This window comes from Amblyomma americanum, chromosome 5 (genome assembly GCF_052857255.1).
Source record: "Amblyomma americanum isolate KBUSLIRL-KWMA chromosome 5, ASM5285725v1, whole genome shotgun sequence".
In the NCBI taxonomy this organism is placed as follows: domain Eukaryota; kingdom Metazoa; phylum Arthropoda; class Arachnida; order Ixodida; family Ixodidae; genus Amblyomma; species Amblyomma americanum.
In genome coordinates this window covers 207,276,747-207,295,030 of record NC_135501.1, presented here as the reverse complement: position 1 = coordinate 207,295,030, position 18,284 = coordinate 207,276,747, and the positions used below count along the sequence as shown (strand labels likewise).

Below are 18,284 nucleotides of genomic sequence, written 5' to 3'. Positions count from 1 at the left end.
TCTCAGATGCAGCTGCCGAGGTGGCTCAGTGGTTATGGTGCTCGGCTGCTGACCCGAAAGACGCGGGGTCGAATTTAGATGGAGGCGAAATTCTAGAGGCCCCTGTACGGTGCGATGTCAGTGCACGTTAAAGAACCCCCGGTGGTCGAAATCCTCCGAAACTCTTCACTACGGCGTCGCTCATAGCCTGAGTGGCTTTGGGACGTTAACCCCTCATAAACTAAACCAATCTTCTTAGCTGCTTCCCACTACCACCGGCAAACCAATCTTTAAGCCGGAGACAACAGGAATGAAATTGGGCAGCTCGGATAGACGAGGCGCTTCTCCGCACAACGCAGCCGTGACATCACAAAATTCAGAACCTAAACCCTCGAATGCACGCATTCAGTGGTGTTGCATTTGGGTTGTAAGCCCCAAGGGTAGCGTTGGCCTGGCGGCCTGGGGCAAAGCTGGAAACATCCGAAGGTCCCGGCAAAGGATGACTCGACTGGCAACAGAACAACTTGTTTATTCTGGCATCGCAAAAGAGCAGCCGGTCAGGGCGACCACGTTACTCGAAGGAAGGAATCGAAGTCTCTCTCGCGTCCGGCGCAGCTGTCTTTTTTTATACCCTCGGAGTCGAGGGCAAGAGGGAACGGCTTGGGAAGAGTCATCCGATACGGCGACGCTTGAACATGTTCAGGCGTGACGGGCGCGTCCGCCAGGCCGGCGCCGGTCAGACCTCCTCGCCTCCCAGTTGAGGAGCTCCTCTCCCCGGCTGCCGCGCTTTGACAAGCGTGGGCAAAACAAGCACACACACGCACACGCACGCACGACGACACGTGGCACTGAAACATGCCTGGACGCGCTTGGCGGGAGGCGTCGCGGCGGCGATGAACGAAGCCGCGGCGTCCGTTGCATCCGCGCCGGCTATACCGCGCGTCGTAGGTAGGCGAGACGTAACAGACCGCCCCGCCGGGAGAAGGAGATCCCGATGGTCAGGGGACTGCATCCGCTGTCCAGAGGGATGTCGCTCGATGATGCTCGTAATCGAAACCGATCGTCCCTCGACGTTGCTTGAGCGCAGCGCACAGAGAAGGCCCCGTTCTCGGGTTCAGGATCACATAGGACACTGTAAAGTCACTTCGGGAGAGTTGCCATTTTTGTGCTCGTTCCCAGCAAGCGTTAGAACTACGCCGAAACGCAACCGCTCAGTCAGCAAGCACGAGACAACCCTCACTAAGCTCTGCCAGGCTCTTTCCCCTTTTATACTACTGCCTAGTTCCTTACAGTAGTCAAGCAGCACTCAGAACGCGTCCACAAATTGGAAAATTGCACTAGAAAGCACATAATCACTTTGAAACACTAAACAAAAGCAATATGTTAAAAATCCTGCCTCAGGAAGAAAACATCAGTAACCAACAACTTTGAGGCGGATTCCTACGTTATGGGCTTCGACTTAAGCCATCGGCGTTACCGTTGAGACTCCCCTTTTTGTAACGCACCTCAAAGGAATATTGTTGCAAAGCGAGGCTCCAGCGCAGGAGGCGGCCATTTTTGGGAGAGATGTTCTGCAGCCATTGGAGAGGGCAGTGATCCGTCTCAATGATAAACCTCGAGCCGGCTAGGTAGCATGACAATTTCTGAACGGCCCACACGAGACACGCACACTCTTTCTCGGTGGCGCTGTACGCCTGCTCACGACAGGTCAGCTTACGACTAGCATACAGGACGGGGTGTTCCACTTCTCCATTGTCCCTTTGGCACAGTACAACGCCCATGCCTCGCTCACTAGCATCGCACTGAACAACGAACCCTTTGGTATAGTCTGGCGATCGTAGCACAGGCTGGCTTGTTAGGGCGCTCTTTAGGGCGCTAAAAGCTCTCTCCTTTGTCTCGCTCCAGACGACTGTTTGGGGCTCTGTTTTTCTTAGAGCATCCGTCAGGGGAGCCGCGATATCGGAGTACCTGGGGATGTACCTCTGATAGTAGCCGGCGACACCCAAGAACGACCGAATATCGGTCTTCGTGCGCGGTTGCGGGAAGTCTCGCACAGCGGCCACCTTTATTTCAGAGGGGCGGCGACGACCCTGTCCAATCACGTGACCGAGGTAGACAACCTCTGCCTGTGCTAATTGGCACTTGGGAGCCTTGACTGTCAAGCCCGCTTCGCGCAGGCGGGTTAGCACTGCCCGCAAGTGTGCCATATGCTCAGACCAGGATGCGGAGAATATCGCTACGTCGTCTAAATACGGTAAAGCAAATTCTTCCTGTCCCCGCAACACTTTGTCCATGAGGCTTGAAAAGCAGTATGGCGCGTTCTTCAAACCAAAACTCAAAACTTTAGGACGGAATGTTCCCATTGGTGAAATGAACGCCGCATACCTACTAGCCTCCTCTGTAAGTGGAACCTGCCAATAACCCCTGACAAGATCTAGGGTGGAAATAAACTGAGCGCTACTAACTTTCTCAAGGCGCTCCTCGATGTTAGGGATCGGATAAATTTGATCCTTAGTGATAGAATTAAGCCTGCGGTAGTCGACGCAAGGACGAGGTTCCTTGCCCGGTACCTCAACTAAAATCAAAGGGGAGGTATAATCACTCTCACCCGCCTCAATAACATCGAGCTGTAGCATTTTCTTTACCTCAGCCTCCATAATATCGCGCTGGCGGGGTGACACCCGGTACGCCTTGGATCGTACTGGCTCTGGCGAGGTAAGTTCTATATCATGAGTAAGGACAGAAGTCCTACCAGGCCTCTCAGAGAACTGACCTTGAAACTCTTGTAAGAGTTGGTGTAGTTCGGTTCTCTGCTCAGCTGACAGCGGTGCTTTAATGATTAAGTCACTAATGACCTGATCAGTGTCTTCCCTGTTCGTCACTGAGCCTAGTCCCGGAAGCTCGACCGGAAGCTCTTCGGGAACGTTTACCATCATACACACCACTGCTTCCCGTTGTCTATAGGGTTTGAGCAGATTACAGTGGTAAACTTGCTGTGCTTTCCGTTTTCCTGGCAGACTCACCACGTAGTTAACATCCGACAGTTTTTGAACAATCCGTGCTGGGCCCTCCCACTGCACGTCGAGTTTGTTTTTTAGCGATGTGCGCAATATCATCACCTCATCGCCCACCTCAAAACGACGGGCCCTGGCTGTCCGATCATAATAAACCTTGGCTCTCTGCTGGGCCTTTGCCATTGCTTCACCTGACAACTCCTGTGCCCTTCTTAAGCGTTCGAGGAGACTAAGCACGTACTCGACCACGACTGGGTCGTCGCCCCTGCCTTCCCACGAGTCTCGAAGCATGCGAAGCGGAGACCGCAGCGAGCGACCGTACACCAGCTCAGCTGGCGAAAACCCCGTAGCCGCATGCGGCGCGGTCCTTAATGCAAACATCACCCCAGGCAGACACAGCTCCCAATCACTTTGTTGCTCAAAACACAATGCTCTCAACACGCGCTTCATGACGGAGTGGAGCTTCTCAACGGAATTCGACTGTGGGTGGTACACTGAGCTGTGTAACAGCTTTACCCCACACCTTTCGAGAAAGGCTGTCGTCAAAGCGCTGGTAAACACTGTGCCCTGATCTGACTGGATTTCCGCAGGAAAACCAACTCGCGCAAATATGGACAGTAGTGCATTGACTATCTCAACTGAGCTGAGATCTTTAAGCGGCACTGCTTCAGGGAACTTTGTCGCTGGGCAGATCACAGTCAAAATGTGTCTGTACCCCGTGGCTGTTACCGGCAGAGGTCCCACTGTATCAATAACGAGCCGTCTAAAAGGCTCCGTAATGATAGGTACCAACTTCAACGGCGCCCTCGATTTGTCCCCTGGTTTGCCAACCCGCTGACAGGTGTCACATGTCCTCACAAAGGTTTCTACGTCACGAAAACACCCTGGCCAATAGTACTCTTGCAAGAGACGGTCCTTAGTCTTCTTAACTCCTAGGTGTCCGGACCACGAACCGCCATGCGACAAGCGCAACAGATCCTGACGGTAGCACTGAGGCACGATCAGCTGATCGAACTCGACTCCTCTGCGGTCTAGATACTTCCGGTACAGGACCCCACCTCTTTCCACAAAACGAACATTTTTCTTGGCGATACCTTCTTTGACATTGCAGCGCATGTTTTCTAGGCTGCCATCCTTTTTTTGCTCTGCTATCAAAGCCGACCGGCTGACTTTTAGCAACCTATTAAGTCCATCGGACGTAGGCGCGATGAGCAAATCTGTAGATAGCTCTTCTAATTTTCCCGTGTCGGGCATTTCCTCTCCAGTACCTGGTGCCTTCAGCGCTACAGGCTCAATTTTATTCAGTTCGGACGTGCTCTGAATATCAGCTTGCTGCGCCTCCGACCCTTTCTCATTGCTCGACAACGTCGGCCCCGCAACTACCGCCTTTGCAGCGAGCTCCCGAACTCTCGATCTGGTTAAGGCCTGAACGCTAGCCTCACCAAACAAAAGACCCTTCTCGCGCAGGAGGTGATCGGACCGGTTCGAAAATAGGTACGGGTACTGGGGGGGCAGCATAGATGACACTGCTGCCTCCGTCTCAATTGCTCCGAAAGGTCCTTCAATGAGCACTTTTGCTACGGGCAGACACACGCTGTGAGCTTCCACGGCTTGCTTGATCCATGCGCACTCGCCCGTGAACATATCGGGTTCTACGTAAGAGGGGTGAACTACATCCATTGTAGCTGCGGAATCACGAAGCACTCGGCACTCTTTCCCGTTCACGAGGAAGTCTCGCATGTAAGGCTCGAGAAGCTTCATGTTCTCGTCAGTGCTGCATAATGACAAAAAAACGACTTTTGTTTTTGTTTCTGGACACTGCGCCGAAAAGTGACCCGGCTTCTGGCACGTATAACACACGCGCGCTTGCCTCGCCTCGAACCGCTTTCTGCGTTCGGCTTCGGCTGCCGCCGTCTCCTTACGTTCGGTCGGACTGCTTTCACTCGCATCCGCACTACGCGTGTCCCCCCTTGCTCTCATGGGTGTGAACTTCGGCCTCTCAGACTTGGAGCCAAATTCACCCTTTTGACCGTCCTTAGCTCCGCGAGCCCGACGCGTCACAAACTCCTCGGCTAGCTCGGCGGCTTTAGCCACTGTACTAACGTCTGGCCTATCCAAGACCCAGTACCGCACGTTCTCAGGTAACCGACTATAAAACTGTTCCAGCCCGAAACACTGCAGAATTTTCTCGTGGTCACCAAACGCTTTCTCTTCTTTGAGCCACTCCTGCATGTTTGACATAAGCCTGTAGGCAAACTCTGTATATGACTCATTTCTGCCTTTTTCATTTTCCCGAAACTTCCGACGGAACGCCTCCGCTGACAGCCTGTACTTTTTTAGCAGACTCGATTTCACTTGGTCGAAATCCTCTGCCTCCTCTCTCTTCAAGCGAGCGACTACGTCGGCCGCCTCGCCGGGTAACAAAGTGAGCAAGCGCTGTGGCCACGTTTCCCGAGAGAACCCCTGCTTCTCGCACGTTCGCTCAAAGTTAACCAGGAACAAACCAATGTCCTCTCCAAGCTTAAACGGCCGCATCAGGTCAGTCATTTTGAACGATACCCGTTCTCCTGCACCGTGTGCCTGACTTCCATTACGAGCGCGTTCCATCTCTACCTCGAGACGCTTCATTTCTAAAGCGTGGTCGCGCTCTTCTTTCTCTTTTTGCTCTTTACGTTCGCGCTCCTCTTTCTCTTTTTGTTCTTTCCGTTCGCGCTCCTCTTTCTCTTTTTGTTCTTTACGTTCGCGCTCGTCTTTCTCTTTTTGTTCTTTACGTTCGCGCTCCTCTTTCTCTTTTTGTTCTTTACGTTCGCGCTCCTCTTTCTCTTTTTGTTCCCTCTCCTCAATGGTCTCAAGGCATTCCGACAGCTCGTCATCCTCAGCCTCCAACTCAAGAATCGCCCTTAGCAGTTCTGGTTTTCTGAGTTTGTCTGAGACATCAAGACCCAACTCTCTTGCAAGCTCCAGCAATTTCGGTTTGCGCAACGACTTCAAATCCATGGCTGCTCCGAATGCTGCTTTCTCTACTGCCTACTATTGTCTTGCCGCAAACTAACCCGGCAGCAACGACAACCACAATTACCAGCTCTGTTTCTGACACTAACAAAAGCCTGGCAAAACTCAGAAGAAGAAAGTCCCGCACTCACCAAACCTCGCAGCCACGAATTCAGCGCAGTCGTTCCGCTGCAGGCAACCAGTCATCACACAGGGCTCGTTGCACTGCTCCCGGATGATCGTTGTGCTGCTCAGCATACAGTTGACCGCATATCTTCGCTGCTGGCCTCCGTTGTCGGGATCTCACCGCTGGCAACCAGTTGTTGCATTTGGGTTGTAAGCCCCAAGGGTAGCGTTGGCCTGGCGGCCTGGGGCAAAGCTGGAAACATCCGAAGGTCCCGGCAAAGGATGACTCGACTGGCAACAGAACAACTTGTTTATTCTGGCATCGCAAAAGAGCAGCCGGTCAGGGCGACCACGTTACTCGAAGGAAGGAATCGAAGTCTCTCTCGCGTCCGGCGCAGCTGTCTTTTTTTATACCCTCGGAGTCGAGGGCAAGAGGGAACGGCTTGGGAAGAGTCATCCGATACGGCGACGCTTGAACATGTTCAGGCGTGACGGGCGCGTCCGCCAGGCCGGCGCCGGTCAGACCTCCTCGCCTCCCAGTTGAGGAGCTCCTCTCCCCGGCTGCCGCGCTTTGACAAGCGTGGGCAAAACAAGCACACACACACACACGCACGCACGACGACACGTGGCACTGAAACATGCCTGGACGCGCTTGGCGGGAGGCGTCGCGGCGGCGATGAACGAAGCCGCGGCGTCCGTTGCATCCGCGCCGGCTATACCGCGCGTCGTAGGTAGGCGAGACGTAACAGTGGCTAAACCAGCAACTGGGAGCGCCCAGCTTATTCGTGAAATGTCTGAACAGATCGATAACAACTAGCAATAGCTCTACTTTTTCTCGTCCAGCAAGTGCGAAGCGATTATAGTAATAATAGTAATAATTGGTTTTGGGGGGAAAGGAAATGGCGCCGTATCTGACTCATATATCGTTGGACCGCTGAACCGCGCCGCAAGGGAAGGGATAAAGGAGGGAGTGAAAGAAGAAAGAGGTGCCGTAGTGGAGGGCTCCGGAATAATTTCGACCCCCCCGGGGAATCTTTAACGTGCACTGGCATCGCACAGCACACGGGCGCCTAAACTCAGCCGCCGCGGTCGGGTTCGAACCCGGGAACTCCGGATCAGTAGTCGAGGGCCCGCGGCAGGTCGAAGCGAGTATAGGCATATAGAGGAACGGGTAATGTTTGTGACATTACAAACGTAGACTTCCCTGCGCAAATCAGACGAATTGAGGTCGCAGAATGAGAAACATTACTGCCAAGAAATTGGATGCCGCACGGTTGCGTAGTCTGTTGTATATCATCACGAGAAAGTGAGGAAACTACTGTAAAATTTCGATAATACGCTTGAACTCCAAAAAATGCTACGCAGCAGCTCTCTATGCAAAACGTCTCACTCCCTCTATTTTTGCATAGAAGGCCAGTGAGATAACAGTAATTCACACCAGACAATTTTTCTCAACAGCGTGCGGTGGTTGTGCTCTGAAGAAAACTCCCACTTTACAGCTTCCCAATCAGAAATTATTATTTTTTTACTTCTGGTGGCAGTGCTCGCGCATGCGTTTCCTTATCTTGTTACGGCACGTTTATGGGGATTATTAACCCGGAGCTGCATGCACTCTGGGTATGGGAGAGGCCGTAGCAAAAGGCTCCGAATCAATTTCGACCCCGTGGGGTTCTTGCACTGAGATGGTGGAGCAGCGAAAGCAGATTTTTGCATCTCCCTCCATCGAAACGCAACCGCTGCAGCCGAGATTCGATTCAGCGACTCTGGCCTCAGCTGCCGAGCGCCACACGCAGTGAGCTACAGCGGAGCGCAAATTGCCCTGGTAGCCAGGTGACATTTAGCGATTGGCCCCATCTGATCGATCGAGGTCCGTTTGCGCAAACACAGATGCACTGTGGAGTTTACGTTCGTCGCAGAAAGTGCTGATGAAAGTTAGCGCCCGTGCTGTCTTCTCCTCTACGCCTCCTGTCTTCGGTTTGCGCTGTCGCTTGCGTTTCGCGAAGAAATCGCTGGAGACCAACATTCGCGCCAATGTTTGCACCCAGGATTGCAGAGCTTCTTACGGGAGCTATGGCTGGAATCGCGTAAGCTCGCCAGTGGTAGTGTATAAACAAAAACCTCGAACCCGTCGACGAACTGGGCAAACTGAAGGCGTCAAACCCCGACTAGAGAAATGGAATCCTCTTTCTTTACCTCGGAAAACACACAGCTAGTCCCACACAATTCCACTCTGGGCAATACCAGTCCCCGTCCTCGCTTTAAGCACTTGGTTCACACCGAACAAGCACAAAGGTGGCTTGCACAAACAGTACTGACGTACGGTTCCTTTGTTCCGGTTCTCATAGCGCTGCTACCTTTTTTTCCCCCAAAACGAAAATCCGGAGGCAGGTGTCACTCCAAGTGTTTCCATTACACTTGATCCCCAATCATTCAGCGCTTTCCGACTTAAGAAGCCACACAAACACATATAAAAGGACTGCAGTGCTCGAAAATTATGCAGCGTGAAGTGCGATGTCTCCACTCACGGCAGCAGCAATGAACGAAAAAGCGAGCAACCGCTAGGGGCGCTGTAGGCGCAATCAGCAGTCTATAAGAAGTCGGCGTTCGGGTCGCGCGTGTTCGCCTACCCACCTTAGGATTCTTAAACAACAAGAGCCGTTTCATTTGGTAAGCCTAAGAGCACAGGACATCGTAACTGATTCTACGCAAATAAACTCAATTAATGCCAGTTCATCCACATCATGAAGATGTGGGTAGGCTCAGATGAAAAGCGAACTAGTTTTGCTTGCCAAATTAAGGACCGGAGTTCCTTCTAAGAGACAGCAAACACACAGCATATCAAAGATCTAATTACGAATGTATCCAGACCCAAGAAGATAAAAAGTATCGTGGAAGTAAAGCCGAAGTGATTTTTAAATTTGATGGCCAGAGCACACTCGAAAGTGAGAAAAAGGCAACAGAATGCGTGACCACCTATGTAGCTGATGCGTCCCTATAGGGATGATGCAGAAAAAGCGAGGAACCTGATCTCAAAGTGGCAGCGCCCGACATGAGTGGTGCTAGGACGTCATTGTCCACTGATACGTCAGTGCTTCCTTGCGTTGCCCGCTTTCAAAGGATCAGCATTCGGCCTCTGTTACCGTCACTTAATACCTTCAGAGCGCTTTTGAACGACTGACAAATAGAAGTTATTATTATCCACGCTCCACACCTCGTCCTGAATAAAAAGTAAAAGCAAAACAAATGCAGGAAAAAATGGTGGGCCTCTCATGACGAGGACAAGAAGCAAGGCGAGGTGAGTCGCTTGGAAGGTTTCATTGCTGAACGAAGAGAGGTGAAAAAAAGAAAAAAAAAGAATGAGGGTAAAAAGGCACAGCCTTCAATAAGGCCAAAAAATACGCTCAAGAGACGAGACAAGACGCTGCTCATTTTTACAGGTCCTCGGGGGTTCCCTGCGGTGTCACCTACCCAGAAAACAAGAAGCCACCGGCCTGGCTGGCGTGTGGTGGCAGCGAGAGTGTTGCTCAGCGTCATCGCTGTCACGATGCCTCGATTTCATTGTTTTTCGTTACTTTTGCGCCGCGAAGAGACGAAACGCCGCTAATGAGGCCAGACCATCAAGCTAGGGATTTTGTCGCGAGAAGAAAACAAGCAGCACAACATCCCGAAAGCGATGCTCATCTTTCGAGCGAGACGTGGAGGCGCCACAGAGCGAGGAACTGGTTCCCGGGAAAAGTCGAGTTGGCGCTGTCCAAGCAAGTTCATCTGATGTGTCGTCCACCATGGAGGAATGTTTTTTCTCTTTCCGCACGGCTTATTCTGCACTGCACATCTGGGTGAACTTTGTCGAGGGCACACTCAGAGCAAACGACAGTAGAGAAAGAGGGAGGCAGGGAGGAGGAGAAAAAACAAGGAAACATGGCTGTTTAACACGACACGCCGTGATCAGGGGCGTGGATTCAAGCTGTCGCCAGCTGGCTAGGGCCTAGGTAAATGGTTAAGAGTGAGTGTTTCACTTTGCATCGTGTCACAAGTGCGCCCAGCACCTGCAGCCTCAGGCATAATCTGGTTGGATCTGCTTTACGAGCGGCCTATGCTTCATTATTCCACTTGCGATACCTAATACTAGAAACAGAGATAAAATCGCTGTAACCCATTGCATTCAATATTCCTGCTTTCTTACTGAATTCCTCTTGTCGAAACGTTGGCAAGCACCCTGAGGCTTTCCTTCGCGTGTTCGCTTTGTGGCTGCACCACTGGCGTTGCTCAGGCCCTAAGAGTGATTTTGCAAATTTGTCATAATAGGCGCTGCTTTCACATCATTAAACAAGAGATGAAAATTTTATCCCTTGCTACTCGTATAAACGCTTGTTATTTAATTGGAAATAGTATTTAGGCAACAGGCAAGGCAAGCAGAAATCACTGGATGAATCTGAAATCATTGAATGAAAAGTAATCAAATTTATGAGATTTCCTTTCCTCGAGCAAGGAGTGTGGAGAGCCCATGGACGTGAACGGCACACAAACAGGGAGACGTTCAGAATATGCTCCAGCTCACTACTGCACACGTACGATCTACAGTCGAAGAGTACTTGGGAATATAGTTTAGTTTCGCGACCGCAGGGGTGGCCTAGACGCTTGAGCACCCGCCTCGCGTGCGGGAGGTGCAGGGTTCGATCCCCAGTGCCGCCAGGCACCCACCGGTGATTACAATGGGCACAAGCTTTCCCCTAGACTGGTGCTCGGTTTTTCAGGGCGAAATGCTTGGAAAATGGGACTATGGCCCCCGCCTTGCGTAAACTAAAGAACATCTTGCGCCTTGGGGCTCTTCGGACACAGCTCCGCTGACGCCAGAAAAATCTTCACAATAACCATTGTTTAGTTTCGCTGTTTGTCGGACTTGGGGGCTTCTGAGCAACGAATACAAAGCAGCATCTGACAGATCTGAACAGATGGAAAAAGAAAGGGAGAAGTGTTACCGGGGTCTACGAAGACAAAACCATAGAGGAAGATCACGAACGAAGGAAGTCTTGCGATACGAAAAACAAAAAACAATGGTATAAATTGGCTGGTATAAATAGAATAGAGGTATAAATGGTATAAATAGAACTGGGGCAGACACGAAGAGCCTCGAAAATAAAAAAAATATATACAATGAAGGAGTAGGCGCGCAAAATTCGTGCAACAACGGTTATGAAGTGCCGCTATATTTGTGTTTGAATTAAGCTGATCTCGGCGTTTTCAAAAGCACTACTTTAAGATATCTGCAACGAAACGTTTCTAGTACATCGAAAATGCGCCAACTCAGCTATGGTCACTCAAGTGTGCAGTATGGTGAACCAAATCAAAATGAAAAATAGAAAACATGCCCCTTGGAAACGTGTGCGACAGAATATGACACCCGGAATAAAAAGAAACGACGCAGTCTAATATTGCAGATCGACATAACGAACTGTATCTTTTTGGTGTTCGAGGAACAATAAGCCGCCAGGGCTTTTTAGCAGAGAAAAACGATACATGGAGGCGGCAGAGGCAAAAAAATAAATCGGGAATAGAGAATATAGGAAATTAATAAAGACGATGGACAAAAAAATTTGGGAAACAATAAAGGAAACAACTAGAAAGAAGTAAAAAACGACAGAAGTATAAAAGGAATGTAAAGGAGAAAGGAAGTAGCAAATAAAGATGACGTCGCCAGCTTTCCGTAAGCCATCCTTTGCGAGCACGGCTAAAGCAGGGATGAGTGCCGACTGAAGGTGGCGAGGGAAAAAAGGGAGTTAAGGTTGCAGGGGCACAAGAGGCGAAAAGGGAAAAGGTGGAAAAAGGCGGCGAGGGTGTCGTCGTTACGGCGAGTCGTAATGACCGTGTTCGGTCCGACTCTCGAACAGCAATCCTCCGCGCGCGGGGGCGACAAAGGCTTTGGCAGGGAAGCCGAACACAAAGGATGGCGCACACAGGGGGGAGAGACATGGCCATTCTCCTCCTCCTCTCGCACCCACCAAACCATTCCGATGGGTGGCGCGTTTCAAGACCGTGGTGCCGAGGAGGACGGATGATGGCGCTTGAGCGCAACGGAGAGGGAGGTGACAAAATGAATGGAGGTTCGAACCAGATGATATCGAACCGAAGGAGCAGATGAAGGGAATGGGGAAAAAAGGGAAACTGCGGAGGTATAATGCGCGGACAACGGGCAGCGGGCATTAAGGAAAAGCCACGTGGGCGTCGTTAGGGACCACAGCGTACGTAGCAAGAAAGACGACGACGTCCAAACGGCGCAGAGGGACGGACAGACCTCGAACAAGACGTAACGGTAGCCCTGACCGTAGCGCGCAAATGGAAGCGGCGAGGGAAACGGAAGAGAGCGTATCCGTTCCCTCCCGCCTCCCGTATCCGCTCGCTTTACGCATGGAATGAAGGAAAGAAAAGCAAAATGAGTTACGGAGGAAAGCCCGGAGGGTTCGGGACGCAGCGAAACATTCCGAAAGTAACACGACCGGAGGGCAATGCCGGTTCAGTCAAAGGGAATGAAAGAACACAGGAACTAGTCACGACTGCGTATTTCTGAAGGTTAAGGACCGCTCGGTCAAGGGACCCCGGAACAGCGTGCAGTAACGGAACAAATGGAAAGCTTCAAAGAAAAACAAGACGGAATAACGCAAACTAAAAGAAGGGAAGCCCGCAACAAACGAGGGATCACGCGAACCGAAACTCAAGGCAGGAAGCCACAATGTCCCAGGAAGCCCCGTTATCTATCAGGTTTAACCACTTGAGCACGTTAAGGAAGAGAGAGAAAGAGAGAAATCAGAGGGAGAACCGACACGAACATTCGGATGGGTACTCAGTACTCTAAGAGGCAGCAGAAGGAACACGAAAGAATTCACACGAACGACAAAGAGGCACGAAGAAGAAAAGACTAGAACAACGAAAGCTGCGCATGGGGAGCCCGGCTAAACCGAAAGTTACGGTGTGGTGTCAACAAAAACGCAGCGCCAGTGTCCGGACACTCGCGTTTACGGCCTAGTTGCGCCGCCCTGATCTAGATGGCGCTTTCGGCGTACGTACACTGGCCTAAACATCGCCTTCGAAGAACATATGGGAGATCTTTTCGTGCTCTGTTGTATATTCACTGCCTTGGATCTGCTTGATTCTGTTGTTCTCAGTGAAAACATTAAGGAAAAAAAAAAGCTTACGCGTGGGGTGTGTGGCATTGAAGGTCCTTGAGACACAAGGAGGAAAAAAAAGAGGTGCCCAAGTAGGAAACAAAAAAGAGCAAGTGCAAAAAAGAGACGAATGAGCCCTGAGGCACACAAGTATGGAGAAAAATGGCGCGCCTATCGCCTCGACAGTTATACGAACGAGGAACCAAAGGAGACAAAGCCGTAGGCGCAAAGCGGGAGGAGGGTGCTAGGAAAGAAAGAAACGCAGAGGAGGCCATCTTCGCTTCCGCTCAAGGGCGCAAGGAAGAAAATAATAAACAGCAAGGGCGTTCATTGAGATTTCTCCTAGGGCAATCGAAGGGGATTCGCAGAGCGGTAAAGAGAGGACAAAAAAGAAAAAACAGACGACCATTACCAGAGATGCAAGGGGCCTAAACAAAGGAAGCTGGGGAAGATGAGAAAAAAAGCGGCTCGAAAAATAAAACGGCGGGACACGGAGTAGGAACATACGAGGAAAGAAGAAAACGCAAGTGAACTGGATGAGAATGTCGTCTTCGTGTAAGTTAGGACACCGGATAAGAAGAAAAAAAGAGAGTTCGAACACAAGAAATAGGAAAGAATGAGAACGGCCGCCGAATGGATAAAAAAAAAAAGAACCCAGAGGAAAAAAAAACGGACTGCTGGAAAATGGCGAATATCGCTGCGTTAGGTCAACTCACGGGATAATGCGACAAGGCGTTTCCTCCCTTCCCTATAAAATAAAGGGTGACTGCATTGGTCGCGACGACCAAAAAGAAAAATCTTAAATATAGCATGTTAGCCCTCTCGAGAATGACTCATTTCAAAAATTCGAAAACAACGTTCATCATTGGAGAAAGAACGAATGAAGAGAAAAAGCGAACAGAATAGAATTTCTGTGAAGCCTCACCGACAGGCTCACTTCTTGAAACGTTACTCGCGAACTTTTCCATTTTTAGTCCAATGTTTTCCCGCACTGACCCTGTCCCACTACATCGTGCCCCTCGACTCGGAACAGGTGGCGCGAGATGTAAACCAACCGTGGGTCGGACGTCAGAATACATTGATGGACGACCATAGGCAGTTTTTAAGAGGCATATACTCTGTGAGTGCCTTACCTGTGAGTCGACCAGCGCCCGAGCTACGACAAAACCTGCGGCGGCCCCGGATTCTCAACTACTCAGATGCCTAGCACTCCGTTAACACGCACATCATAACGAGCTCCACATTTGCCTACCCGCGTGTGCTCAGTGTGCTCAGTCGGGCATGTGCCCGGCTAAGTTACGTTATGTTGCGGGTGGGTCCCACCCACTTTTGCTCGCGACGGCGGTGTTGCAACTCACAAAAAGCCAGAACAGTAAGGTACGCCTTCCTGGGCTTGGGTGACACAGTCATGTTCCCTTTAGCTTTGACATGCCTTGTAGAGGTGCGATTAATATGGAAGGGAACCATTCATCATCATGTAGACAAAGATGTAGGCGTGTTAATGACATTCTAGTCGAAATCAAGGGGAAGAAATGCGCTTGGCCAGGGCATGTACTGCGAAGGCAAGATAACCGCTGGTCCTTAAGGTTAACGGAGTGGATTTCAAGAGAAGACAAGCGTAGCAGGGGGCGGCAGAAGGTTAGGTTGTCTGATGAGATTAGGAAGTTTGCAGGCATAGGGTGGGCGCAGATTACAAAGGATAGGGTTAATTGGAGAGACTTAAGAGAGGCATTTGCCCTGCAGTGGGTGTAGTCAGGTTGATGATGATGATGATGAGGCAAAGATTAGTCAGTCATACGAGCACATTTTTTTTTCGAGTAGTTTTCCTCTTAGTAGTTTTGTTAATAGGCCCGTGCAAATTTAGTAGCCTGTACTTAGAGGGAACATGGCTTCGTCAAGCCCACTTCTTCGGCTTTTTGCTCATGTTTCTGACGTCGTAAACTCATGATGCCGAAAAAGTGTCTGTCTGATGCATGACCCCCTGAAGACATTTTTCACTTTAATTTCAGAAGTAAGAACCCCTTATGAGGATAGCAATCGATGTCGCTGTACCAAATTGAACGCCTCAGAAGTGTTTCTGTTTCCAGCCATGCCGTTGATTCCTCTTCAGCAAGCGTGCGTGAGAAGACGAGCAGAAATGACGGCAATCTCCCCTTCCGAGGCTCATCGGCGCGGGTTTTTTGCTCCTATGCTCATAATCAAAAAGTCTAACAGGACCGGTTGAATTCTACAGGGAAAAAAGGAAGGAGACGACTGATACGACGAATGGGAAAGAGTAAGGGGAAGAAAATATCTTTACTACAACCCCAAGACCAATCTTAGGAACCTAGGACAACTCTAACGTCGCAAAACTAGGAGTCACAGAAGGGTAAAACGAGAATGAAGCGGGCACGTGGGGAAGTGGCCTCCGAAAACGCTGCTACTATCCCCCAGTCGCCAAGTGAAATAAGGATCGCGCGGCTCAGAAGGGGTATGCTGGTAGAGAGCGAAAGACAGATACCAAAAACGAAAAGAATAATAAGAAAAGAAGGAAGAGCACGTGGGGGAAGGGAGAGCAGCGGGCGACGTGAAAAGATGTCTCAAGATGGCGATCGTAGCGCCACGCGCAGCCTCGGGGGCGAGCCGAAACGGAGCGCGGTAGCGCCGGCCGGCGGCAGTGGCGGGCCTTGCCTCTCCGCATCGCGCGCAGCTTCCCTCAATCCCGCCACGCTTCCCCGTCCCCTCAGAACTAAAGCAGGGAGAGGCAAAGAGAGGAGCAAAGCAGGGAGGCTGCTCCCGGAGTCCAGCGGGCACGGGCCCTACCCCTAACGCCGGGAATGGTTCGGTCCTGCGTCCCAGCTCTCATCCTCCTCCGTCTTCTCGCCCGCCTGGTGTCTCCCCAAAATCTCTCCTCCTTTTCCCACCCCGCCGGCTTCTCTTCCCGCTGAACTCCTCGCGGAGATGCCCAGTGCTCCCCATCTCTCCCTCTTCCTTCCCCACGGAAGGAACGCCGGGATGGGCAGTGAGAGGGGGAAAAAAGTAGGGGGACACGGCTGGCCCGTTACGCCATCCTGCTCCTCCGACCGTACCCCTCTCTCCACGCGACGAAGAAGCAAAGTGGAGAGGGAAACGGGCGAGGGTGTCAACGCCGAGAAACACTGGAAGAGGGGGAGGGCCCTCATTCTCGTCGACGCTTTCATTCTGTCTCTGCGGGTTCTGGCCCTCGGCTGAGGAGGAAAGGGGAGGAGAAAAAAAGAGGGGAAAAAAGAGAAACAGCCTCGTCGTTGCCGCTTCTGGGAGCGCACGCGCACGGGGCCGCCGTAGTGCGTGTGGCGGTGGTGCTGGTGCGCGTGGTGTGATTCACGGCTCTGCTCCGCTCCGCAGTTGCAGCCGTCGAAACGGAGGAGTCGGCCCTGCAGACGCCGTCACACAGGCGCGCCCACTCGAGAAAGGAAGAGCGCGCGTCAGAAGGGAAACCTTGCCTTCTCTTCGCTCGTACGCAGTGCAGCGGTTCTTCGTCCTGCGTTCTTTCCGTTCAAACTACTCGCGGGGAAGAAAGGACAGACTGCGGACAGGGATGCGCTTCTCCTTTGCTCCCGGAATTGTCGCCGTCCCATCGTAGTGCTCTACGGGAAACACCGACGCGTGCCGGAGTCTCTGCTAAGTGCACTGTTGAAACGTCGTCTTCGGCTGCGGGCGACTTCTGAAGACGGGGATTGTACGGGAACGGCAGGAAGAGCTGCCACTTACCTTGAGTATGCTGGCTCCTCCGCTGAGGCCCAGGGACTCCCAGAAGGCAACCACGGCTTGACTCTCGGCGTATCTGCGCAAAAGGAGGAAATCGAAAACGCAAGTTTAGTATTCTGACTGCCGTTTTTCTTCGCGACTGAGAACGCCGGATATTCAGCTCCCATGACGGGGTGCCTGCGCAGGATGTCCTAGTGGTGATCAAGTGGGACAGCGTTTCGAACCCCGTGGATGAACACTTAAAGAGCACCGGTGAAGGAGATTTGTGAAGACTGAAGTGATTTGGCTGCTGGTTCTTGACGTTCGCCAAGGATTATTGTGAAAAAAAAGACAGAACAAGCAAGCAAGGCCAGGAACCCTAAAGGTACAAGAGGATTCTCTCCGTCCAGCCGACTGAATCTTTCGTCGTCGGGATTTCAAGCTCGGGTAAGTTTCGCACGTTCAGTTTTGGCTCCATCTGGCCGACCGAATACGACGCCGCATATTTTTGGTCTCAACAAAAGATTAACTTTCCTTCTTTCTGTCAACCGGTTAAAAAAGGGGGTCAATACCGTAACAGTACTGACTCTCTTCTTCATTTAGATAGTTATGCTAACTACGAATGTTTTTTTATACACAATTCAAGCTCAAGTAACTCGAGTCAACAAAAGATGACAGTTGGTGAAACAAGCACAAACAACCGCTGTTGGTTTCTCTCTCACGCTTGACGGGCCGACTTTTAAGGTGCGTAGAAGTTTGACAATGCTGCATCCAATCTGTTAAACTTACGGAGATATAACAAACAAGATACATCAGTTTCGACAAGGTGGAAATAGTACACAGACCGCCGCCGTTCTCTAGACTGAGCAACTGGACCCAAAGGAGGACTTACTTTTTGATCGAGCATATTAAGCCAAGATGTCGTAAACAAGTAAAAAAAATAACCGAAATAAAAAGCCCTAATTTAAGGAGTCAGCCCTATGGAAGAGAGCTTAACATAAGCAGTGCTGGAATTCGACACAGCTCGCAAATTGCCAGAAGCGTGGAGGGAGGGATTTGAGAGAGGAGGAGCCGGTTGAGGGAAACGACCGATGCGGCTGTGATCGCGCTCTGGCCGCAAACTGGACGCGCGCACAATTAGCATGAGAAATGAAGCTCGCAGTAACTTGACGATCACGCATTACTCGAGTTCCCGGCCATTAAATAAACGAACAGTAAATCCTTATAAAAGCCATTTACGGACTACGGCGAGTGAATTATGATCCTTTAAAATCGATACCGCATGAGTGAATGCAGGCGCCGCTTTGGA

General features: G+C 51.1%; 2 protein-coding genes across 8 annotated transcripts in view; one reads left to right on the top strand and one right to left on the bottom strand.

Moving 5' to 3' along the window:
* The window catches only part of Nin (blastoderm-specific gene 25D), a 477,176-nt gene that overhangs the window by 95,290 nt on the left and 363,602 nt on the right, over window positions 1–18,284 (bottom strand). For all 7 annotated transcript variants that reach the window (XM_077666694.1, XM_077666695.1, XM_077666690.1 and 4 more), the window contains exon 8: window positions 17,000–17,072. In XM_077666694.1, coding sequence (XP_077522820.1) covers window positions 17,000–17,072 — 73 coding nt within the window. The remainder of the gene's footprint in view (window positions 1–16,999; window positions 17,073–18,284) is intronic.
* LOC144133534 (XK-related protein 6-like) overlaps window positions 16,570–18,284 on the top strand; it is a 241,621-nt gene continuing 239,906 nt past the window's right edge. The window contains exon 1 of the mRNA XM_077666697.1: window positions 16,570–17,422. The gene's annotated coding sequence lies outside the window, so the exon portion shown is untranslated. The remainder of the gene's footprint in view (window positions 17,423–18,284) is intronic.